Below are 25,876 nucleotides of genomic sequence, written 5' to 3'. Positions count from 1 at the left end.
AAGCAAATGGCAAACTGTCTTTAAATGGGTTTCTGAGGCTATAACCTGAGTCTCTGGTGGGATTCACCAGATATATAACTTTTGAGTCAGTTCCTGTGACCTCTGTCAAGGCAAATCTCTTTTTCTTCAGTCAGTGTGATTGACCTGTCTCAAGAGTATATTACTTGGGAATAATATGACTTGTATCTATATTTGTATCTAAGGATGTATACAGTGTGAGATTTAAAATGATTTTACTTTAATTTCATTACATGATTGCTTCATGCTGAGAAACTTTCGCTTCATGATTCCTCATCCAGTATATTCCCTCTCCTTCCTAGCTTAGTGCCACCTGCACAATTGGTAACCCTTTCCTCTTCTTCTTCTTCTTTTTTTTTTTTGAGATGGAGTCTTGCTCTGTCACCAGGCTGGAGCTCAGTAGCATGATCTTGGCTCACTGCAACCTCCACCCCCCGGGTTCAAGCGATCTTTGATATGCTATGTCAGATATACCTCCTGAGTAGCTGGGGTTACAGGTGTGTGCCACCATGCCTGGCTAATATTTGTATTTTTAATAGATACCGGGTTTCACCATGTTGGCCAGGATGGTCTCGATCTCCTGACCTCATGATCTGCATGCCTTGGCCTCCCAAAGTGCTGGGATTACAGGTGCGGGTGAGCCACCGCACCCGACCAGTGCTTTTTTCTTAAGTCTTACCCTTGTTTATAAGTATATTAATGAGTTTAGGACCAAATCTAGAATCTTGTGACACTCAGTCAATAGCTTCTAGGTTTAGTTATATACAAATTATGTATGAGTGGGCTGGGCATGGTGGCTCACGCCTGTAATCCCAGTACTTTGGGAGGCCGAGGCGGACTGATCACGAGGTCAGGAGATCGAGACCATCCTGGCCAACATGGTGAAACCCCATTTCTACTAAAAATACAAAAAAAATTAGCTGGATGTGGTGGTGCACGCCTGCAGTCCCAGCTACTCGGGAGGCTGAGGCAGGAGAATTGCTTGAACCCAGGAGGCAGAGACTGTAGTGAGCCGAAATTGCACCATTGCACTACAGCCTGGGCGACAGTGTGAGACTCTGTCACACACAAAAAAATTATGCATGGGTGTAACTGCAATAATGTTAGCCCCCACCCTTTTCACCTTTATCCACTGATCATGCATGATGAAAGACATTTTCAGTGGCAGAAATCAAGTGGGAGGTGGAAGGAAAGGTGGTGCATATATTTCCTGCTTCTCTTGGCTTCCTCAGGTTTCAGCACCGACTCCCTCCCTCTGCACTTGTGACTAGACATCTTGGTGGCTGGGGAGGAGGCCCTTGCAGGGCAGTCTGCTGTCTGTATGCCCCCAGTATGTCCATGCAGGGCACAGACTGCACGTGGCTCAGGTAGAGTGTTGGCCATGCCTGCTTTGCTGGAATATGCCTAGTTTTATCTCTAGTTCTAGCTTGTTGGGAAAATCCCACCATCTCCCAGAAGGAAGGAGGTCAAGTACTGGAAAAGAAGAGAGAGAACAGATCATTTCACAAGGACCAAGGGTCAATATAGCAGTGGTCAGACATTTTAGGTGAAAATGCTTCCCCTCACATTAATAACTTAAGTAGTAACCCTGAATTACCTGAAAGAAGGTGTGTTTATATGTGCATGCACTGGTTTCTCATGAACAAAAGCTTTTTAAAATTTGGCTTTGCCAGCAAGTGTAATACCACATGATGGGAAGGGGACAGATGAGACATCATGCTTTTCCCAGACTCCCTAATGATACTAATAATATTGTTAGCTCTTTGCATGGTGTAAAAGTCGACTCATTTGACCCTGACAGCCACCTATGGGCTAGGTGGGACTGTGGTCTCTCTTTTATGAAAGAGGAGCAAGCTGAGAGTGTCAAGTGAATTATCCAGGGATATGAAGCTGCTCCTTGTCTTCCTACTCTGAAACCTGCGTGCTTTCCCGAATTCCTGCTGGCTGGCCAGGGCAGGTGGCCTTTGGGGAAGGCAGAGGGGATGGGCTGCAGCCAGCAGAGGCTCAGGTCCTCTGGTGAAGTGTTAGGTGCGACAGCAGAGCTAGATGGGTGTGACATATTGTTCCCTACCCAGCCCAGTAGTGGCTGCACCTTCCAAGCTTCTCCGTACCATGTGGGAAGGCAGGAAAAGCAAGTGGAGATTTAGGGTTGTGTGCTGAGGGGGTTTCATCAGGATCTTGAATAAAACAGGGCAGAAAGGAAAGGTAGGGTATTGGCATGAAGCCTCCAGACTGCTCAAAGCCTGAATACTTGAGAGGTCTCAGATGCCCCTCTCATCCTAAAGCATTCCTCTGCGAAGTGCTCTTCCCCACTGGACTCCTGTGAGTCACTCTGATGAGGCCTGTTTGCCCACCTGCCTAAGTACCACTGGCGCCATGTCCCCACATTGGTCTGTCCCATCTAGCCCATCTGTCCTGCCCTATGCGGAGGCCACATTTTTAACTCTAAAATCGGTGTATGGCCCAACCTCTAAAAGGTGCAGGCCAGCAGGTGGCAGGGAGGAAGGCAGTGAGGCGCTGCCCTCTCGCACTCTGTTGCTCTGGAGCACCCCTTGTCCCTCTGTTCTCAGGAGGCAGCCCCTTGTCATATTCTCCAAGAAGCTGTTAAGAAAAGGAGGTGCCGAGTGTGGCAACAACACACTATGGTCCACAGGTGTTTAAGGAGAACAGTGCGTGTGCAGTGTTGAGGGAGAGGGGATCAGTCATACCATGACTGATGTATGAAACTTAGTCTCTCAATCTGACTCCCAAGTTTGTGGCCCTGAAATGTGGAATAAAGACTGAGTTGGGTGGTTGAAACTGCTTGCTTGAGGAATGTCAGCCTCATAGATTAAAACCCAAATTTATTTAAACCTTTAAAAACAAGCTATTTATAATGTGTCATTATAAATAAACAAGTTAATTAAGGAAAAAAAAAGAGCTACTTTTAGTTTGCAGCACTTCTGAGCATAATGGACCCGCCTTACAGATTCAAAGAGGCTGCTTTGGGCCTCCCTTCTCTTTGTCACCGTCCTTTGTCTGGCATTCCCGATAAATTTTATATTAATCTACTCTCGCCTTTTCTCCAGATTGTTCTTTAGACAGAAGAGGTAGAGTTGTGAGAACTGATCTCATTCCTAACCTGATTCCTATCCCGCATTCTGACCCTAATCTGTGACTGCCATCACCAACCAAACCCCAGCGATGGACTCCCATTACCTTTCTCTGGTTGTGCCTAGTCTCCTGACATGGGCATTAGAAAGGCACACAATATTGCAAACCTTTTGGTTTTATCTAGGGTAGTAATACTTTAGTAATGGTAACAGTAGCGTCAACAACTGATCTCATATGTAATGCAATCCTAGAAGGTAGTTATCATTTTTCGTATCCATCTTTATCTTCCCCATCCGCATAACTATGATGGAGACACTGAGGCTCAGAGAGGACAGGTTGCTTGCTCGAGACCATATAGCTCCTAAGTACCAGAGTCCATGTTTGAACCTAGTCCTGCCTGAAGTAGGAGAATTATCTCAGCATGACTTTGAAATTCTTTCAAAGAAAGCTGCCCAATATTTTTTGCCTGGGAACTTTGACTGCAGTGAGATTTCTGGTTAGTATTCTGAAGCAGTTAAATAAATTATATTAAACGTTTCTGGTTTTACTTTGATGATGACTTAAGAAAATGAATAGAAACATATTTAGCATCGTTGGGATAGCCACCTTGTAACTGAACAGATATAAAAATTTGCATCTTATTTTATATTCATGAATATTCAGAATCCATTATTAACAACAATAACTAAAGCCCAACACCATTAATACTCCATATATTATTTAAATTTGACTAACGGTATTCTTGTTTTTCTAGAAATGAGATGACCAGCTCTTTCAGAATATACAGCAACTGCCTCCACATAAAGCAGTGCCAGGTTTAGGAGATTTACGGTAAACCCATGTTTCCAAGGAGGTCTGTACAGAAAGCCAGACTTCTACTGGCAGTTTCTGGGAGAGATAGGCTTTCCATGGCGGCCGTTTACTTTTGATCTGGGAGACGTTCATAATAGAAAAGGCACAAGTGGGGTATTTACTTGTTGCCCTCTGTTCCTCTATTGTTTGGTGGCGTTGCCCTTGCAAGTAGGCAGGGCTAAAATGAACTGGTTATCCCAGGATCATGGAAAACCTGGAATCAAGGCTCAAGAATGCCCCCGATTTTCGTTGTGAGAAGGGAAACGATTTCTACTCTATATGTCAGAAGTGTGAGACGTGTGTCTTGGCCTGGAAGATCTTCTCTACCAAAGAGTGGTTCTGCAGGATCAATGACGTGTCTCAGAGGAGGTTTCTAGTTAGCATTCTGAAGCAGTTAAATAGCTTATATTTGTTACACTATTTCCAAAATATCCTTCAGACCACACAGGGAAAGGATTTCATCTATAACAGGTCCCTGGTCGATCTCAGCAAGAAGGAGGGGAAAGTTGCTAAGTCCTCCTTGAACCAAATGTCAGATAAAACAGTAGAACAGAAGATGAAGGAGCTCTTGTACTGGTTTGTGAACAGCACCCACTGGACCAAGGCGAATTATACTCTCTTATTGCTGCAGATGTGCAACCCCAAATTACTGCTCACTGCTGCCAACGTGATCAGAGTCCTGTTTCTGAGAGAACAGAACAATATCTCAGGTAAACAAGGCCACAGGCAAGACCAGAGGGCCCCCAAAGACCAGAAAGCCAGACTTGAGAAATCTGTAAGGAACTGCAGTTGTAGACAGCTTAGGTAGACGGAGTGCACAGAATGCAGCACAGGTTCCTTGAATTGACACCTTGTCCTGACACCTGATCCCGTTTATCAAAAGAGAAATGACTGAATGTAACTCCCGTCTTTAAAATGGTAAATGCAGGAGGAAGTGCAGAACTTTTAACCGTCAAGCATTTATAATGGATTTCTGCATCTCATAGGCCCAGAAATGGCTGGTCCCTGACTCTGACCCCTCAATGCTGGTGTCATTCCTGCTTTGGGGATTGGACTGGGCTTGAGAGGATTATAAAGGGGAAGCTGATAAACTATTTTGCTCTTCAGCTGCCCTGCACAAAAACCAGGGCAAGAAGTTAAAACTCAGAGCTCTTTTTTCATTCACTCTACTATGTTCCTTGCTTATCCATGACATCAAACCTTGAAGTAGAGTTTCTCCAAGGCTGGAGATAGCTTAAGGGCCAAATAGGTCTAGGGTGGTAGTTTTGCAACTGTGGCTTGTATCAGGATCTCCAGCAGGACCTGTTAAAACAAGCTTCACCCCCAGAACTTCAGACTCAGCAGGTCTGAAGTGGGCCTGGGATTCTGTATTTCCTTTTTTTTTTTTTTTTTTTTTTTCAGACAGAGTCTTGCTCTTGTTACCCAGGCTGGAGTGCAATTGCAATGGCATGATCTCAGTTCACTGCAACCTCCACCTCCTGGGTTCAGGCAATTCTCCTGCCTCAGCCTCCTGAGTAGCTGGGATCACAGGCATGTGCCACCATGCCCAGCTAATTTTTTGTATTTTTAGTAGAGATGGGGTTTCACCATGTTGACCAGGATGGTCTCCATCTCTTGACCTCGTGATCCACTTGCCTCGGCCTCCCAAAGTGCTGGGATTACAGGCTTGAGCCACTGTGCCCGGCCTCGGGATTCTGTATTTCTAACTAACGAGTTTCCAGCTAGTGATGATGTTGCTGGTCTGGGGATCTCTCTTTGAGAATCACAAGCCTAGGGTGTTAGAGAATCCTGGAAGTGTTTGGCCAGCTAGTTCAGGGAAGCAAAGGAAACCATTAGGTTGGTGTCCGTTTTGCTTTGCTACAAAGGAATACCTGAGGCTGAGTAATTTATAAAAAGAAGTTTATAAGTAATTTCTAAGGAAAAGAGGTTTATTTGGCTTGCAGTTCTGCAGACTGTACCAGAAGCATGGCACTAGCATCTCTTTCTGGTGAGGGCTTCAGGAAGCTTCCACTCACGGTGGAATGCAAGGGGAATTGTGTATCATGCGGTAAGAGAGGAAGCAAGAGAGGGGGAGGGGTACCAGGCTCTTTTAAATAGCCGGCTCTTGCTTGAACTACATTAATGGAGTGAGAACTCACTGTGGGAAGGGCACTAAGCCATTCTTGAGGGTTCTGCCTTCCTGGCCTCACCTCCAACATTGGGGGTTCACATTTCAACATGGGATTTGGAGGGAACAAATATCCACACAGTATTAGGAGGCAAGAGACTTGAACTTTGGTGGGGTCCATGAGTGGAAGGTCCAGTGTGGGGAAGCTTGGATTTAGGCAGGAGTGGGACAAAGCTGGGAGGGGGTGGTCATATGGAGGAGTTTTGGAGTTTTAGCTCTTGAAGGTGTGTAATTCCTGCCACCAATGAGACCTGAGAGGTGGTCATATTTGTAAACTAATGAAATCCAAAAGAATTTTAAAAGTGGATGACCTAGGATGCAATTAGATCACAATGTATGTGACTTGATTTATTTGGTGCATCAGGCAGGGGTATAAAAGAATGATAATACAAAATGAAGACACAGTGAATCCCAGGGTATCAAAAACAGTTTAAGTTAGATTAGAGATCAACCAGTCCGATTCCTTAATTTTTAAAGACGGAGACCAAAGTCCAGGGCATCTGAATGACTTTGCTTGGGTCACCCACCACATAGGATCTAAAGGAGGATCCCCTCCTGAGCCCCTTCCACTCTGGAGTGCTGCCAGCAGTGGAGGGCCTGGCTTGTAGGCACAGATGCAGTGCTCCACGGTGCTCTTTTAAGAGCTTCATCACACACCATAGGAATGGGCTATCCATACTGAAGTTTTATAAGACCTGTTACAGGTGTGGCAACCATCTCTTTTCTTAGAGCAGATTCTCTCTTAAAAAGTTAAATGTTCTGGCCCTGTGCAGTGGCTTATACTTGTAATCCCAGCACTTTGGGAGGCCAAGGCAGGCAGATCACCTTAGGTCAGGAGTTCAAGACCAGCCCAACCTACAAGGTGAAACCCCATCTCTACTAAAAATACAAAAATAGGCTGGGTATTGTGGTATGCACCTGTAGTCCCAGCTACTTGGGAGGCTGAGGCAGGAGAGTCACTTGCCTCAGGGAGGCGGAGCTTGCAGTGAGCCAAGATCGCACCATTGCACAGCTTGGGCAATAAGAGCAAAACTTGGTCTCAAAAAAAAGGTAAAATGTTCTAATATGACTTGAGGGTGGTTATTTCTATAATTGAAGAAAATTCAGCATGAGCTTCCAAAGAGCTTTCCCTGTTGCAATTCCTGACCTGGACTCAGTAACTCTCTTTCTCTGTCTCCTTGTATATACAGCTCAATAAATTTTACACTGGAGGTGGACTGAAAAGCTATCAGGAAGCTTTCTGAGATTTTTTCATAGAAGTTTGGAGGCCCCAAATAAAAATAGACATAACAGCCCTGGTCCGTACAGTGCATTTTTAAAAGAAGGAAGACAAAACATAACCGTTTCTATCCACCTCATTTTCCTCAACACACCTGCTTCAAGAGCAACCTTGCCTTGCTGTTTTGTTCTCCAGGGCTCAATCAGGACATCACAGATGTGTGTTTTTCCCCAGAAAAAGACCACAGCTCCAAGTCTGCGACCTCACAAGTCTATTGGAGAACCAAAACTCAGCACACGTCCTTTCCTTTGTCCAAAGCCCTAGAAAATGAACACTTGCTTGGGGCAGCATCTAACCCGGGTAAGTCCACTTTAAGCAAGAAAGCCAATATGAAACCATTATGAGAATGGGAAGTCCCAGTGGAACTGAAGGGGCTGGCAGGATGATACCAAAACCGGTATCTTCACCTTTCCACTGAGACATCTGACCACAGAGATCAGAAAGGAAACTATCAGTGGTTTCCTTTGGAGTCTTTCTCTGCTCCAGGCCACAATCCATCATCTAGCCTCTGGACTCAGGCATGGTGGGCAGCTCTAGAATTAAACCCATCAGTGGCTATTTTTGCAGTATTGGATTCAGTCTTGAGGAGGGAAAACATTAATGGGGAATTTGGTTCTCGGCCTCATGGTACTCCTAAGCTGGGTTTTGCAGCAACACATATACACAAAATATCATGGAAGACACAATATTATAGGAAATACAAAGCACAGATTCTAAAACATTCTTTATATGGAAAATTTCAAATTTCCTAAGTATGTAGAACAGTATGATAACTACCCACATAGCACTGGTTTCAACAGTTATCAACATTTTACCAATTTTATTCCATTCCATTCAACCTCTTTATTTCTTTCCTTTCCTTTCCTTTCCTTCCTTCCTCCCTCCCTCCTTTCTCTCTCTCTCTCTCTCTCTCTCTCTCTCTCTCTCTCTCTCTCTCTCTCTCTCTCTCTCCCCCTCCCTCCTCTCTCCTCTCTCTCTTTCTTTCTTTCTTGTTTCACTCTTGTTGCCCAGGCTGGAGTACAGTGGCCCATCTTGGCTCACTGCAACCTCCATCCACCTCCTGGGTTCAAGTGATTCCCCTGCCTCCACCTCCTGACTAGCTGGGACTACAGGCATGTGCCACCACATCTGACTAATTATATATTTTTAGTAGAGATGGGGTTTCTCCATGTTGGTCAGGTTGGTCTCAAACTCTTGACCTCAGGTGATCTGCCTGTCTTGGCCTCCCAAAGTGCTGGGATTACAGGCGTGAGCCACCATGCCCAGCCTCCCCCTTTCTTAAACTGATTTAAATTTTTTCTTATTGGAGTATTTTTAAGAAAATTCCAGACACGATGTCATTTCAGACTCTGATACTATAGACTTCTCTTTGTGCTGAAAAGTACACGTATATTTGGATCAAAAGGTTCTATTCTCATGTGGCAGAAGAGATGACAAAAATCTAGTGGCCTAAGGGTAGACTCTGAGGAGGTTTATTTTGTGGGAGAGCTTTTGGTGAGGACTTGTTCTTGGCCTGGAGTTTCTACAGAGCCAACTCAACCACGCACCTTTCTCTGGCTTTACTCTAGAGGGACCGTGGAGGCGTTCACTCCAGTGTATTTCCGAGATGAATAGGCTGTTTTCTGAAAAAGGAGACTTAACCAAGCCAGGGTTCGATCCCTGCAATCTGTTGGTTGACCTGGATGACATCAGAGACCTGTCTTCTGGGTTCAGCAAATACCGAGACTTTATCCGTTACCTGCCCATCCACCTCTCCAAGTACATTCTAAGTATGCTGGGCCGTATGAGGGGATTTCTCAGACACCTCCCATCTTGGCCCAGTTCTGGGGTTTCCGAATCCATCTTTTTTCTTTTTTCCAGGAATGCTGGATAGACACACCCTGAACAAATGTGCCTCTGTGAGCCAGCACTGGGCCGCACTGGCTCAGCAGGTTAAGGTGGAATTGTCGGCGCACGGCTTCATTCAGAACCAGATTGCCTTCTTGCAGGTACTTCCTGCAAGTCTGACGGGGGAATATCTGAGAACAACTTCATTTTTGTGTTGAGATTGACTGCGAACCTTTCAGTAAACCCTTAGCTGGCCTCCTGCTCTACATTTGTGGCCTTTTAGGCTTCCTGGGTCCCTTCCTTTTGGTCCAAACTCCTGTCGATAACTGAGTACTCTCATTGTCAGTGCATCTCACAAGGACAACAGGAATAGAGACCGCTTAGGAGCAGAGAGGCAGAGCCTTTCCAAAACCTCACAAAGCAGAGAACCCCAGCCCCAGGGAGTTATATCACAGCTTACGCAGCAAGAAAGCCATAATTATGTTTCTGCATCAGCTTCATGTGGAACACAGATGTTTACAAGGCTGCAAAGTATTTCTTAAGTTAAAATACAATTTTCCCAAATGGCAATCTACTCCAGCATTTTTACTTCTCAGTTTCTTGCCAGAAGTCTCACCCTAAACCATGGATTTTGGTAGCTTAGATTTTTTTTTTTTTCCCAGCAGAGAGAGATGACAGAGGATGAGAAACAGCAGATATGGTGAGGCTGGTGATAGTCTGACCATCTTTGCTGGTCTCCCTGTGGCATTTGATGCTTTTTTTTTTTTTTTTTGAGATGGAGTTTCACTCTTGTTACCCAGACTGGAGTGCAATGGCGTGATCTCGGCTCACTGCAACCTCCGCCTCCTGGGATCAGGCAATTCTCCTGCCTCAGCCTCCTGAGTAGCTGGGATTACAGGCATGTGCCACCATGCCCAGCTAATTTTTTGTATTTTTAATAGAGATGGGGTTTTACCATGTTGACCAGGATGGTCTCGATTTCTTGACCTTGTGATCCACCCGCCTCGGCCTCCCAAAGTGCTGGGATTACAGGCGTGAGCCAGTGCTCCCGGCCAGCATTTGATGCTTATTTTCTCCTCCATTCAGTCTACACACAGTGACGGGGGAACCGGCCAGAACTGGGCCTGCCTGCCACAGCCAGGGCTTACCTATCCTTCAGATTTTGCCAAGAACTAGTTTTCCCTTCCTCCTGCAGAATCAGAACTAACAGTAACTATTTTCTGTGTTTATTTTTTTTTCTGGTATTTTCCAGGGGTCCTACACAAGAGAAATTGATCCTAATTACGCCAGTAAAGTTTCTATCCCAGTTCCTAAAATGGTAGATGACGGGAAGCACGTGCGTGTGAAACATCAGAAATGGAAGCTGAGAACGAAGGTGGGTTCCAATGACATCTGGGGCAAGTAGCTGTGAGTGTCTCATTCGAACTGGCCATTGAAGGCTGAAGTCTGGACTCGGCCCTGGAGTAAGGACAGAGGATCACGGCAGATAACACTCCCTAAGGAAGACGAGAGTTCTGTGTTGCTACTGACTTGCAAGTCCCTTCGTCTTCTTAAGCCTTGTTTTCCTCATCTGTTGGATGGGTAGATTGATTTGATTGTCCTCTCAGGGTTCTTCCTTACTTCAAAGCCCATGGCCATGTTCCCCGTCCATGGCACCAGGTCATCGAGTGGCGAGTTCAGAGGCCAGGAGCAACCCCATCAGTTTCCCATGCCTCTGGAGGCTCCAGCATCTGTTGCTCAGGAATTTGAGGAGGACCTGAGGGGAGGGCCAGGGCTGGTTCCGAATGCCTAGGGCCTAGATGAATTTGGCTCCCTCATCCTTCATTTCCAGGTTCATTCTGGCTCTAGGTTGGAAGGGGAGAGTTAATTAAATGCAGCCCTCTCCACTAGTTCTTAGGCAATAATGAAGAGTGAACAGAAGACCCTTCGAGCTCTATGCTTTGTCTATCAAGGCATGGTTGGTATTCCTAAAGCCATTAGATTTCTGCCCCCTCTCCTCTGCTTAAAGTCTATTTTGAAGTCTGTTCAGTTGGCTCAAAAAGGTTAGTTAATGAGGGATGGTTTGATTGTCACTTTCCATAAAGAAGCTGTGTTAAATTAGAATTTGAGAAACAGAAGCATCCAGAGAGAGCATCTAGTTCATATGACCTGTAGGGGCCAGGCAGGTGACACAAAGGAGGAGGCAGGTGATGTGGGCAGCAGAGGATGGTGTGGCTGTGATGGAATGTATTGACAAGAGCAGGAGAACTGTCATCTCCGGCAAACACCACCACTTGAAGTTCCAGGTCCCTTGCTAACCTCATGCATTTCAAGGAAATCACCTCTCTTCTAACTACAAGCAGCCAGAAAGAGCAGACAGTAAAATACAGATAAGACAGATTGTGCACAGAGGGAGGTGGGGGGAAAGTCTCTTGGGTAACTGCCAAATTTCACCCTCGTATACTGGGCCCCGGTAAAAGAGTGGGCCTTAATAAGCACATTCCTTTCCCTTCAGGTGCACTAAGATAGGGAAGCTGAAAGCAGACTTGGAGGTATGCCTGCAGCTGCAGGAAGATGTATGGGGATAGACACATAACTCTCCCTCCCAGATAAGCATAACAAAGAGACACAGAAACAGTCCAAGCCTGTGATAAACTCTCCCACCCTGAGTCCTTAAAAACTCTTGTCTGTAAGAGAGTGCAGCTTCTGAACTAACTGGGTTAGAAGTCCCTCCCAGGTTTGAAATAAACCTGTTGACTGTCGAGCCACCCTTTGTATTTCTCTTCTCTTTAATTCTTACATGTATAATTTAAGAAAAGGGACCAGGTGTGGTGACTCACACCTGAGGTCAGGAGTTCAAGACCAGCCTGGCCAACATGACAAAACCCTGTCTCTACTAAAAAAACAGAAAATTAGCCAGGTGTGGCTGTGCATGCCTGTAATCCCAGCTACTCAGGGGGATGAGGAAAGAGAATCACTTGAACTGGGGAGATGGAGGTTGCAGTGAGCAGAGATTACACCACTGCACTTCAGCTTTGGCAACAGAGTGAGACTCTGTCTCAAATTAAAAAAAAAATGGACAGACAGAAAAGGGAGAGTAATGGGTGATGCAGTATGGAGAACACATGAAGTAGCAGGACTAGGCAGTTATGGAGTCTCCTAGGAAAAGGTGGAATTGAGTGCTTCTCAGAGTGGTGTGTAATAGCATGAGTGTAAACTGTATGCCAGGCACAATGCCTGTAGCTCTGCATACAACATTTACTTGATTTCACCAGAGATCAAGGAGATGTTATTGCTCCTAATTTATGGATGGGGAAATGAGGGATGTGGTATGAGAAAGTGTGCCCAAGTTCTCGTAGCTGAGCAATGGCAGAGCTAGAATTTAAATTCAGGTCTTTTCCCTCCCAATGACTCCACCATGTGGTTTCTGGGGCTCACAAAACTTAGGAGATGAGCAAGGACCAAGGAATTCCCACCTGGGTTGGGAGAATCCAGGGCAGCCTCATTTAATTCAGGCTAGGATATGGAAAGCTGCCTGGACACTGGAGGGGAGGCAGGTTGGCAGATTCTTCTGGGCAGAGACTTTTTCTTTGTGGACATTGATACATGGTTAAAGATTAAGAAGGAGAGCAAGCAGAGGAAAGAGGGCATCTGAGGAAGAGTCTAAAGGCATGCTGCAGAAGACTAAGGTTTGGAAGGAGACTTTGGAGATGTCCCCCAGGAGGACTTTCAGGTGCATATGTTCTCTTTGCCTTCAAGATAAATATATTCTGCTTTTTTTTCCCCTGCTAGTTTAATGGGACTGTTATTCCCTGCTATTTGAGGATAGAGTATGGCAGGGAAGATAAATGGAACTGAGAGTCTATTCAGTCATCTATGCCAAAATTTAGCATGTCTGGCATGCCATACCTGCTCAGAAGGTGTGTGATAGAGGAAGCAAGGGAGAGAGCAAAGGAGGGAGGAAGATTGAAGGCAGGCAGGCAGGTAGAAAGGAAATAAAGATTGTGAAGCAAATGAAAGTGCCACTGTCAAGACTTGATACTATTGATTTCCTCTCCCTGAGTCCCAGATACCTTCTCTGTAAAATAATGGGAACATTTTGTGGGGCAAGTGATCTACCTTGTAAGGCAGCTCCAAGAGCAAATGAAGGTTGAAGATGTATGAAAACTTTGAAATGCAAATACAGGCTGGGTGCAGTGGCTCTTGCCTGTAATCCCAGCACTTTGGGAGGTCAAGTCGGGCAGATCACCTGAGGTCAGGAGTTCGAGACCAGCTTGGCCAATGTGGTGCAATCGCATCTCTACTAAAAATACAAAAATTAGCCAGGCTTGCTGGTGTGTGTCTGTAATCCCAGCTACTTGGGAGTCTGAGGCAGGAGAATTGCTTGAACCCAGGAGGCAGAGGTTGCAGTGAGCTGAGATCGCACCGTTGCATTCCAGACTGGGTGACAAGAGCAAAACTCCATCTTAAAAAAATGCAAATGCATAGCCTGTGTAGCAGTAATTTCACATATGGCTTAAACTCCCTCGAGTGTGCTTTGTACTATCAGGTAGATGTAACATACATATGACCTTCTGACTTCTGTAAAATGGTCAGTCAAAGGGCACCTGTGACCTTAAGTTGTGAGGATACCCCTTGTGAGCTCATTTTTGAAACAGTTGCATTATTGGTAACATTTGGAATTCAGCATTGATAGTTCATGGAATCAGGGAACATGGCAAACACAAAGAGGTAAAAGAATTAGGACCCTTAACCCGACACTTTCTAACTCATTATTTACTTTGGTGCTTGCTCACTGGCCAGTCCCTTCTCTGCAGAGCAGCAACCTCAGCCTTCAGAGGAAGAATCCGTGAGCCCTGTGCCCTTGCCAGGGAGACCCTAGGGGCTCTGGGACTGTGGGTATTTAAAGTTGCCTCTGAGCTTTAACTTCAAGTATTCCCTTGTTAGACTGACTACAACCTGTGGACTGCATACCAGAACCAGGAAACACAGCAGGTCCTGATGGAGGAGAGAAATGTTTTCTGTGGGACCTACAATGTCCGCATTCTCTCTGACAGGTAGGTACTGGGGTCAGAATCTAGGTCTCTAGGGACGCTTGAGCTATCCCCACTGGCACTTGGGATTTCCCCGATCCTTGTGTGCGTGGAAAGGCAGGCTCTCCTCACCTCAAGCTCTAGCCCCAAACTTGCACATGATCCCACGTAGACAATAGGTGCTTCATTTTGCACTGTTCTTGGCAGTGGGTACAGGACGCTTTCCCTTTATAACTTTTGGGTATGCTAACCAACAACCTTTTGCACAAGTCGCACATAAAATCTTTATTTTTTGAAATATCTTTGTTTTGTTATATTAATTTTAGAAATAATATATGCTTATTGAAAAAAAAATCTTTCAAATACCAGAAAGTGTATAGAGAAAGGCAAAGTTTTGCCTTTTTATAATCACCTGGTGATAACCACCATTAATATTGATGTCTATCCTTCTAGAATTCTTTTATTTGCATATATATAGCACATATTTTAAGTAGAAGTGGGATTATATTACACATTTTTTTTTGAGACAGAGTCTTGCTCTGTCATCCAGGCTAGAGTGCAGTGGCGTAATCTCGGCTTACTGCAACCTTCACCTCCCAGGTTCAGGCAATTCTCCTGCCTCAACCTCCCAAGTAGCTGGGATTATAGGCGTGTGCCACTATGCCCAGCAATTTTTTTGTATTTTTAATAGAGACAGGGTTTTGCTATGTTGGCTAGGCTGGTCTTGAACTCCTGACCTCGTGATATGCCCACTTTGGCCTCCCAAAGTGCTAGGATTACAGGCGTGAGCCACTGCATCTGGCCCATTACATATCTTTCTGTAACCCAGTCCAGCAAGGTACTATATAGATATCTTCCCATGGTAAATATGACAATCATATTTATAACAATTGGATACTCTCACATTATTGCAATATGCCGAGAGAAGGTTCTTTAAAAATCAACTTTCTGTCATATTTTAGGCCTAGGATTCTTTACTTTATATTCACAAGGTTTTGTGAAATCCACCTCTACTTATTTTTGGCCATGAATCTTATTAACAAATTGCATCTTGACAATAGAACAGTCAGTATGGGGAAGACAGAGCAAATAAGATAGTGGAAAGGCAAAGCTGAATTTTTATGGATGGTATGGTGATAACTGCTCTTTAGAAGAGATGGTGACTAGTTGAACTCTAGGTACGACAAATGGAATGAGGGCAAAAATATCCAGAATTGCTCCTTATATATGTGTGTGTACATATATACGGATATATGCACACATACACATATGTACATGTATATACATAAAAATATATGTATGTATACATATATATATATTTATTTTTTTAAAGAACAGTTATCACCATACTCTCCGTATTTCTTTTTTCAGAGTGAACCTCATTCCGTTGTCCAGGCTGGGAGTGCAGTGGCGCAATCTTGGCTCATTGTAACCTCCACCTCCTGGGCTCAAGCAATCCTCCTGCCTCAGCCTCCCAAGTAGCTGGGACTATAGGCACATGCCACTGTGCCTGGCTAATTTCTGAATTTTTTTGCAGAGATGGGGTTTTGTTCTCCTGGCCAGGCTGGTCTCCAAGCTCCTCATATTTAGAGTGATGATATATCCCTGTTTATTGGAACAATCCCTTTCTACTCTGCAGTCCTGGTGTCATTAATCCCCTTCCTTTTCTTTTTTTGAGATGGAGTTTTACTCTTGTTTCTCAGGCTGGGGTGCAATGGTGCCATCTCAGCTCACTGCAACCTCCACCTCCCAGATTCAAGTGATTCTTCTGCCTCAGCCTCCTGAGTAGCGAGGATTACAGGCATAGACCACCATACCCAGCTAATTAATTCAACTCACCTAGTTTTATGGGACAATAAGCTCATTGTAAGTAAGGTCCTTATCTGATAATTCTTTGTATTTCCTGTGGTATCTACTAGCACAGGACTTTGAACCTAATATATGCTCACTGAATATTAAGGGAAAAGAAATACTGTTTGCACAGGGCTTCCCAACTGTGTTCCTCTGATGTTTTCCAAGAAAAAAGGTTTCCATGATCAATGACATTTGGGCAATGCCACAGACTTCATTCTTTCTCTTGGGGATTTAGCATACATTTGCAGAATTTAAAAAAATTGCCTTGTGTCTTTAGGTTTTAAATTGAACAGAAATGGATTTTTGTCATCATATGAGAGTGGGGATCCCTCACGGCCTGTTAATTCTCAGCCTGGCCTTCTGTTGCCTCCCTTGCTGAAAGGCCCTGAATTTTCCTTTATACCATTGCTGCAGGCAAAAGTCATAGGGCTAAGTCAGTCCCAGGATGGACACTGACTCTTCTTTCATGGATAATCCTTTTCTCCTGGCACTCAGGTGGGATCAAAACAGAGTCATCCACTACTCCGGGGGAGATCTGATAGCTGTGTCATCTAATCGAAAGATCCATCTTCTGGATATCATACAAGTAAAAGCGATACCCATTGAGTTCCGAGGCCATGCTGGGAGTGTCCGCGCCCTCTTCCTGTGTGAGGAGGAAAACTTTCTCCTAAGCGGGAGCTATGACCTAAGTATCAGGTGAGGAGTCCAAAGGCATCATGATCCCCATCCCACCTAGGGCCTAGAGGGCCCACAGCTCTTTTTCTTTTTATATTTAACAGTTATCCTAGAAGATACTGACTTCTAGAACCTTCAGCTTTTTTTTTTTTTTTTTTTTGGCCAGGAAAAAGTCAGGAACATATATATTGCTTAAAATTTGAATAAGATAGATTTATAACAGTTATCAGATGTATTTTCTAATTGATGACTGTGAATCGGAAAAATTTTCTTTATTAGCATTCTTAGATGAAGAAATAACTTACATTTGTTCTTACAGATTCAGGGGAACATGGATTCTTATGAGTATGAGACAAGAGTATAGATACAAAATAGTGTTTTAAAAATGTATATGTATGTACATTTTTAAACAATATAAAAAACACTCGTGCATCCATCACTCAGGCCAGAAAATAAGATATCACCATTCCCCAATCCTTTCAATGTGCTCTTCTCTTCTTGCTTCTTCCTGCCAACCAGAGGTAATGTTATCCTGATTTTATACTAATTATTTTCTTGCATTTCATTATCATTTTTGCTTCCTTCTTACATATCTCCAAGAGTATTAATTACTTTCGCCTGTTTTTGAACTCAACATAAAATGAATCATTTAAAAAATTTGTCGGTACTTCATTCTTACATAGAACTATGTTTTTCAGAGTCACCTGTATGACGTAGATGGCAGTAATTAACTTACTTGGACTGAGATACAGTATTAAATTGGATAAATGTATTATCACTCATTTATTTTTCTGTTGGTGGACATTTGCATTGTTTCCAGTTTTTAATTATTTCTTTTCTTTTCTCTTCTTTTTTTGTTGAGACGGAGTTTCACTCTTGTTACCCAGGCTGGGGTGCAATGGCGCGATCTCGGCTCACCGCAACCTCCGCCTCCTGGGTTCAGGCAATTCTCCTGTCTCAGCCTCCTGAGTGGCTGGGATTACAGGCAAGTGCCACCATGCCCAGATAATTTTTTGCATTTTTAGTAGAGACGGAGTTTCACCATGTACCCCATGATCCACCCGCCTCGGCCTCCCAAAGTGCTGGGATTACAGGCATGAACCACCACGCCCAGCCTGTTTTTAATTATTTCAAAGAATGCTGCCGGAGACGGATCTCAGATATGTTCCCTCATGCCCATGTGCAGGAGGTTTTTAAAGGGATAGTCTTAGTAGGGGAATTTCTTTTTTTTTCATTCAGATGGAGTTTCGCTCTTGTTGCCTAAGCTGGAGTGCAATGGCGTGATCTTGGCTCACTGCAACCTCCACCTCCCAGGTTCAAGTGATTCTCCTTACTCAGCCTCCCGAGTAGCTGGGATTACAGGCAGGTACCATCAGGCCTGGCTAATTTTGTATTTTTAGTAGCGACAGGGTTTCTCCATGTTGGTCAGGCTGATTTCAAACTCCCAACTTCATGTGATCTGCCTGCCTTGGCCTCCCAAAGTGCTGGGATTACAGGCATGTGCCACTGCGCCCGGCTGTATGGGAATTTCTAGGAAGGAGTACTAAACTGTTTTCCAATGTGCTTGTATTAATTTACATTCCCATTGGCAGTGTATGAGAATATCTCTCTTATATATTCTCACCAACACTTAATATTGTCAGTCTAACAGTTTTGTCAATCTGATGGGTGTTAAACCCACTGTGTTTTATTGGGGTTTAAATTTTAACTTTCCTGATTACTAATGAAGTTGAACACCTTTTCACATGTGTCTTAGTCAGGGTCTCCAGAGAAACAGAACCAACAGAATGTGTATATACAAAGGAGATGTATTATAAAGTATTGACTTGTGTGATCAAGGAGGCTGGCAAGTCCAAAATCTGCAGCATGGGCTGTCAGGCTGGAGACCCAGGAGGGCCAGCAGTGCAGATGCTGGCTTAACATGTCCAAAGGCCATCTGCCGGAGAATTCCGTCTTGCCAGGACTATCTATTAACTTTGTTCATTGTGTCTACCTGAATTTTGTTGAACAAAAGTTCTCAATATAAGTGTAATAAAGCATCAGTTTATCAGGGCTTTTTCCCCCCTGACTTGTGTGATTCTTCCCTCTTCCAAGTCACAGAGATAGTTTCTGACATTTTCTTCTATCAACATTACAGTTTTATCTTTTGCATTCAGTTTTTTAATCTATTTCCAATTCAAGCTTGTATGTGGTGTTAGGTAGGGTTTTGTTTCATTTATTCATACTTAAATGAAGTGAGCAGTTTCTCCCCTACAGCAACTACCATATAATCTGCCACTTCCTCCACTGATCTGTGGTGCCATCTCTATCACATGGAAATTTCCCATATGTGCATGAGAATGTCCCTGACCTCCCTGGTCTAGTCCATTGTCTGTTTTTCTGTTTTTCATCAAAATCCCCCTCCTTGAAAAGTTTTTTTTTTTAGCTATGCATTTGGAGAATGTTTTAAAATGTGATGGGGAGGGAAATTCTCCTTTTCACTTTTCTTTTTTAATGTAACGGCTATGGGATATACATTTTGAGTTTTTGGAGTAAGTTTATCCACTTTCAGTAAAACCTAACGACTTTTTATTGGGGTTGCATTGAATTTACAGATTAGTTTGGTAAATACACTCAATTAGATCATCTTTGTTCTTTCTTAGAGACTGAAAGTTTTCTTTATAAAAGTCTTGTATATTTTTACTTAATGCCTGTAAATGTTATAATTTTATTACTATTGTGAATGGTATCTTACTTTGCTTATATTTTCAAATTAGTTTTTTTTTTTTTTTGAGACGGAGTTTCGCTCTTGTTGCCCAGGCTGGAGTGCAATGGCGCGATCTTGGCTCACCGCAACCTCCGCCTCCTGGGTTCAGGCGAATTAGTTTTTGCTGGCATAGAGAAACGCAGTTGATTTTTGTAAATTGATCTTGTGTCTGGCATCCTTGCCAAACTCTCTTATTAGTTCGAAGAGCATATATGTCGAATTGGTTTTTCTATGTAGATGATCTCTTCAACTGCAAATAATGACAATGTATTATCTCCTTTTCTAATGCCTATACCACTTTTTGTTTTTCTTTCCTTCTCACTTTTCCCAGGCCTTCCAGTGCCGCAGTGGGCTGTAGCAGTGAGAGTGGGCATCTTCATCTTGTTTCCCTTCTGGAAGGGAATACATCTACCGTTTCTCCACTGAGCATATTACTTACTGTTATGACTTTGGCTTATACCTTTCACTAAGTCTGGAAAGTTCCTTGTATCCCTATTTTTCTAAAAATATTTATCAAATACCGTTTTTTATATAAATTTTAAAAACCAACCTGAAGACGTATACCACCATAGTGCTAGAAACAGAAATTCAAAACATGCTGTTTTACAGAGCGCAGGGACATCATTCAATGCACTGCGGCTGTATTGTGGGCTCTGAGAAGCTGGTGAGGCATTGGTAAGGCTGCAAGGCCCTTGGAAATATTAGAAAAAAAAAGCTGAACATATCCCAAAAAAACCCCAAAGACATATTTATTAATCATTTTTATGTGCCAAGCCACACAATAATTCTATGAAGTAAGTATAATTATTATCCCCAGTTTACAGAAGAAGAATCTGAGGTACGTGGTGGTTCAGTAACTTGCCTAGGATCACACAGCCAGAAAGTGATGGGCCTGGGAATGGACTTCAGGCAGCCTGCTCCAGAGCCCACTCTCTCAGCATTCTGCTTTGTCCTGTTTCAAACGCAGCCTAGCTGAATCGGAAGTATCAGTGGTAGTTGAGAGACCTTGGGCAAGTTTTCTTATTAAAAAACAGGATAATTTGTCTTTGCTCCCATCTATCTCTTAGATATGCTTTATATGTACATAAATATTTTGGATCTAAGTGATTGGTAAAGGATTCTGTTGCTCTTATTTGAAGATTAGCCATACCATTGAATCAGTGCCGTGGATTCTAAGCCTGGTGGTCATTCGACACGCTTTTACCTAAAAACCACCTGACATCGATCAACCGTTTTGTACATGGTAGTCACTATTCCATCGTTACCTCCACTGGGGCAGGGTTTCTTAACCTTGGCACTATTGCCATCTGGGGCTGGGAATTTCTTTACTGTGGGGTCTGCCCTATGCAATGTAGGATGATTAACAGCATCCCTGGATTCTGTGCACTAGATGCCAGTGGCACCTCCTTGTCTGCTTGTGACCAAAAATATGTACAGACATTTCCAGATGGTCCCTGGAGGTAGATGTTACCCATGATTGACTGACAATCACTGTATTTGTCCATTTAATTCTTCACAACAACCCTACGATGTGACTATTATTATTATTATTTCCATTTTATCAATGAGGAAAGGAAACTTACACAGAAATTAACTTCCTCAAAGTTACACCAAATAGGTGCTGCAGCTGGGATTCAAATCCAGGCCCCTGACTCTAAGCTGAACCATGAGAGCCTGCTGCCTCCCAACTGCCTTCTTGTCTACAGGGGTTCTACGCAATATGATCCTCTGGGCCCTCAGGAACTCTCACAAATGTTCTTTTGGCCTGATTCCTGCAGATACTGGGATCTGAGAAGTGGGGCTTGCACACGAATCTTCAATGGTCACCAGGGGACTGTCACTTGCATGGATTTATGTAAGAACAGGCTTGTATCTGGAGCAAGAGATTGCCAGGTAAAAGGTGAGAGAAAAATGCCTTCAATTTTCTGAGAAGTTTCCCCCAACCCCAAATGCTTTGTTTTGCTCATTTCTGTAGACAGTCATTTATTCTTTATCATCCATCCATCCATCCTTTTTTCCTTCCACCTATCTGTTAATCCATCCATTCAACAACTATTTGTAGAATGCCTACAATAAGCTACACACTGAGCTAGATGCTGAGAAGAAATAAAGAATAGGATGTAGCCCTTTAGATACAACTTTTCATTTCTTCAAAGGGCTCATAGTCTCCTAATGGAAGCAGATACATGAATATATAGTGGGGAATATAATAAATACATGAACAACAATAGCTGCCACTTACTGAGTACTAATATGTGACAGATGCTTAACATATATCATTTAATCCTCCTGAGAGCCCCACTGGTAATTTTATAAGTGGGCCAAGATATATACCTAAAATATAAGTGAAAGAAAGCATGCATACTCACATAGCTAGGGTTAACCTAGCAGAATGGTTAAGCACATGGCCTCTGGATCCAGACTCCCTAGGTTCAAATCCTGGCTCTGCCACTCACCACCTGCATGACTTGAGCAGGCAATCTAACTTCTCTCTGCCTCAGTTTCCTCATCTATGTAGTGGGGAATAGTAATAGTACATGTCTTGTGAAGATGAGCTAATGCATGTCATGCACCTTGAGTGGTCGCTGGCTTACTGTTAGTGCTATGTAAGTGTCAACTCTGGTTATTATTATATTTTGTCTCAGGCCACTTGTTCTGTTGCCTGAGGAAGAAGGTGCTTTAGGGGAGCACCTTTGAAGGAGACTTTAATGATTTCATTCCTGAATTCATAGAGCTCACTTTCGACTTCTTCCTTTTAGCCCTGTTCTCCTACCCACCTACCCACTCTTTTCCCCACTCAGCACCTAGAAGATGCCAGGCAGTTGTTTTAACACAGTCTGTGTTGAAGCAGCAGTAGGCCCACCCCTAGCCATGACCATTTCTCCATAAAACCCAAAAGTCAGATTCAGAAGTATTTAAAAATGTGAGAGCAGACAACTTTCTTTTCTTTTCGGGACAGAAGGTGTGAGTCAGGAAGACAGCATCTGCAAAACATGACAACACTAAACATATGCCATGATTTTCTTTTTTTTTTTTTTTAATTACTTTACCTGCTCCTACTCAAACTGTATGCCGTGATTTTCATGTATGCCATGAAATCTACTCAATAGCAAGCATGTTTCAAGTATATTTTCAGCTGATTGGAGATGAGCTGTCTAGCACTTGGGCCTCAAGGCTAAGTTCCAGGGCCATAGCCAAGGTCTTCTGTACTGTGGGCTCCTCAGCCACCTGTAGTCAGGGTGCTCTGTGCTGTGGGTACATGAGCTGTTGGTGAGCATGCCCTGTGGAAGTGCTAGGCCAGGGGAAGGCCTTCTAGGGTCTGATTTGTTGGGCTCGGTGAGTCTTCAGTTCTGTGATGGGAAGCAGTACTCCAGTGTAACCTTTCCTTTTCTTCCGTTTCCCCCCTCCCATTTCTTCCTCTTTCTCCCTCCTGTTCAGTGTGGGATGTAGACACAGGGAAGTGCCTGAAGACGTTTAGACACAAAGACCCCATCTTGGCCACCAGGATCAACGACACCTACATTGTGAGCGCGTGTGAGCGAGGGGTGGTAAAAGTGTGGCACATTGCTATGGGCCAGTTGGTAAAGGTGAGGGGACAGTGGGCTGCCTTGGGGGAAAGGGCACAGGGGAGGAGGTGGGTGGGCTCCCCTTACCTAGCTCCCCAGGTCATCCTAGAGCAACTGAGGACAGCCATTAAGAAGGAAGGTCCTGAAGCTCTAAAGGGGAGGGCCCCAAAGTGTAGCATTCAGAGTCCGTGGAGGGTAGGGGCTCCACCACCCACATCATAACCCACAGTATCCTGGGGTTGGTGGAGGAAGGCTGCATTCTAACTTAGCATGAGATATGGGCTCAGGGCCTTCTAACAGCAGTGCAGGTGAAGTGCTTTTTTCTCCTCAAGAGCATTGCACTCTGATTCTGGCGTGGGGTGAGGGGATGAACAAAACATTTTCTTTTTCCCTAAGAAGAAAACACTGGGGGATGAACAGATAAGTTTTTTTCTCCTTGCTCTCTAATGAAGAGAGAACACTGATGGTCTTGAAAGTGACTGGATGGTCACAACACATATTCTTGCCGTATCTGAACCTCTGGCCTTAGCGGGTGGTGTTGATATGTTTTTTACCAGGAACACAGGATCATAGTGAAAAGTGGCTGGCTTGGCCTGTGGAATTTTCCCACCAATCTTGTCACTATGGCCAATCCATCAATTGCTGGCACAGGGATGGCTCATGTGCACTCTGGGTTCTGGCAAGGAGCTGGGATGGCACCCTTACCTTCATCCTTCTGACAGCAAAGGACAGTGATTTCTGACCCTCTCTGGTGCTCCAAGAAGGTAGTGGCTGCCCCAAACTCAGACCCACCAGGAGCAAGGCCCCTCCCTGATCCTATTCCTCCTTAACCAGAGAGAAAGAGAGCTCTAAAGAGAGGAAGGCATGGAATGGACTCCATTGGCCTTCTTGGAGCAAAAGCAAGATTAGCTCAGGTACCTACTGGGTGAATGAATGGCAGTCACAGATTGGTGGGGTGTGACTTTGGGATTTGTCTGCAGAAGCCTCAGCTTTGGTTCTTGGAGGAGTCACAGTCTGAGTTGAAGACAGTGGCATCTTTTCTTGCAGACTCTCAGTGGCCATGAGGGAGCTGTGAAGTGTCTGTTCTTTGACCAGTGGCATCTCCTCTCGGGAAGTGCTGATGGCCTGGTCATGGCCTGGAGCATGGCGGGGAAGTATGAGCGCTGCCTGATGGCCTTCAAGCATCCCAGGTAGGTGCCTGTGAAGCCTGGAACAATAAACCTGGTGTCCTTCCCTTCCCTGTTACAGCCTAGATTGCAATTATTGGCAGATCTTCTGCTCCCTGCGGATGTCGTGTTCTCTGTATCTTGCCCCCTCTGCTTCCCCCCTCTTCCACGTGGAACCCATTTTTCCCCACCATCTTCTCTGTCTGGCTATTAACCTCTTCCACACTATCTCATTTCTCTTGAGCAGTTACTATAGGAGCTGGGGGTTTTGAGAAGTTATTAAAATTGTATATTTACAACACGATAAGTTCATGATGAATGCATACCAGATACCTATCAGACATATGAATACTGGCAGAACAATCCCAAATAATGCCAATTCTAGTAAACTTAAAATTCTAGGAATTGGTCTTTATCTCAGGATGCTTGTGCTCACAAAAGCTTAAAAATGATCTAAAGACTTAAAAGGAGCTGAGAGCTTATAACTACAAGTTATATTTTCATTTACATGCCAATTCAAATTTAGTGGTGTGGCTGCTTGGAGCCAATTGATAAGCATTCTGAGACTGCGTCCAGGCTTGTTTGGAAAGAGTATTGTGGTCAATTAGTGATTCTGCCATGGTCATGAGTTTTATATGCTGCTATGCTACTCTTATACTACATGAATACAGCTTCTGCCCCTGCATGCATTATAAAAATTTCCAGGAAACTAAATGCTGCCTTAATTGATTAAACAAATAAGTGGGCTTTCTAGGGGATCTATCAGGGGAATCTTATTTTTAGTAAACTGATCTTTTTCTTTTTTTTTTTTTTTTTTAAGATGAAGTCTCGCTCTGTCACCCAGGCTGGAAGTGCAGTGGTCAATCTCGGATCACGGCAACCTCTGCCTCCCAAGTTCAAGTAATTCTGAGTAGCTGGAATTACAGGCACACACCACCATGCCCAGCTAATTCTTTTATTTTTAGTAGAGGTGGGGTTTTGCCATGTTGGCCAGGATGGTCTTGAACTCCTGAGCTCAAAGCAATTTGCCTGCCTCTACCTCCCAAAGTGCTGGGATTACAGGCATGAGCACCGTGCCCAGCTCATTATTTTTAGTATAGTCCTAGATTTTCTTATGCCCTTATAGGAAACTTTGAGGTGGGCACATTAGTTTTGTGGGATGTGTAAGAAGGTGTGGGTGTATCTGTGTGGTCTCGGTCTATGGTATATGACTGCATTATTGACAGGTAGGTGCCAGGAGGGCCCTGTGTTCAGTGACTTAGCTTACCCTTAGATATTAAGAGTCAGAATGAACCATGATTGCTTCCTGATTGCTAAGTTTTGTGAAAAGCCCTCTTAGTCCCCACCACAAGATTTTAACTCTGTCCAACCAGCTTAGTAAACCTTCTGGATTATCAAGCCTTGATCTCAGGGAGGAAGTCAAACTTTATGAAATCACCTGATAATGTCATCTATGTGTTTTAAAACCTTCTCAGCAGGATTTAGTAGGATTAGTTAGTTAGCAGAAAATAATTTGTTCCTAGGAAGCCCAGCAATTTGGTCTCTGTTCCTTCATATCATTAGCCTCTCCCTCTGCCTCTGCTATGAGACGTTCTCAGACAACTCTCACTGCTATTGAATG

General features: G+C 44.0%; 1 protein-coding gene across 8 annotated transcripts in view; it reads left to right on the top strand.

Moving 5' to 3' along the window:
* The first annotated feature begins 3,980 nt into the window (after positions 1-3,980).
* LOC144582587 (F-box/WD repeat-containing protein 10) overlaps positions 3,981-25,876 on the top strand; it is a 36,548-nt gene continuing 14,652 nt past the window's right edge. For 6 of the 8 annotated variants that reach the window (XR_013535596.1, XR_013535595.1, XR_013535594.1 and 3 more), the window contains exons 1-10: positions 3,981-4,673; positions 7,545-7,709; positions 8,978-9,178; positions 9,270-9,397; positions 10,489-10,611; positions 14,163-14,272; positions 16,598-16,798; positions 21,302-21,423; positions 22,962-23,110; positions 24,137-24,279. Coding sequence is in view for 5 of the 8 variants with exons in the window: in XM_078373080.1 (XP_078229206.1) it covers positions 4,169-4,673; positions 7,545-7,709; positions 8,978-9,178; positions 9,270-9,397; positions 10,489-10,611; positions 14,163-14,272; positions 16,598-16,798; positions 21,302-21,423; positions 22,962-23,110; positions 24,137-24,279 (1,847 nt within the window). In the remaining 3 variants the exon portion in view is untranslated. The remainder of the gene's footprint in view (positions 4,674-7,544; positions 7,710-8,977; positions 9,179-9,269; positions 9,398-10,488; positions 10,612-14,162; positions 14,273-16,597; positions 16,799-21,301; positions 21,424-22,961; positions 23,111-24,136; positions 24,280-25,876) is intronic. The other 2 variants (XM_078373081.1, XM_078373083.1) reach the window with 2 other exon arrangements.

This window comes from Callithrix jacchus, chromosome 5 (assembly GCF_049354715.1).
Source record: "Callithrix jacchus isolate 240 chromosome 5, calJac240_pri, whole genome shotgun sequence".
Classification (NCBI taxonomy): Eukaryota; Metazoa; Chordata; class Mammalia; order Primates; family Cebidae; genus Callithrix; species Callithrix jacchus.
The sequence above is the reverse complement of the archived record's forward strand: the minus strand, read 5'-3'. Positions and strand labels throughout refer to the sequence as shown.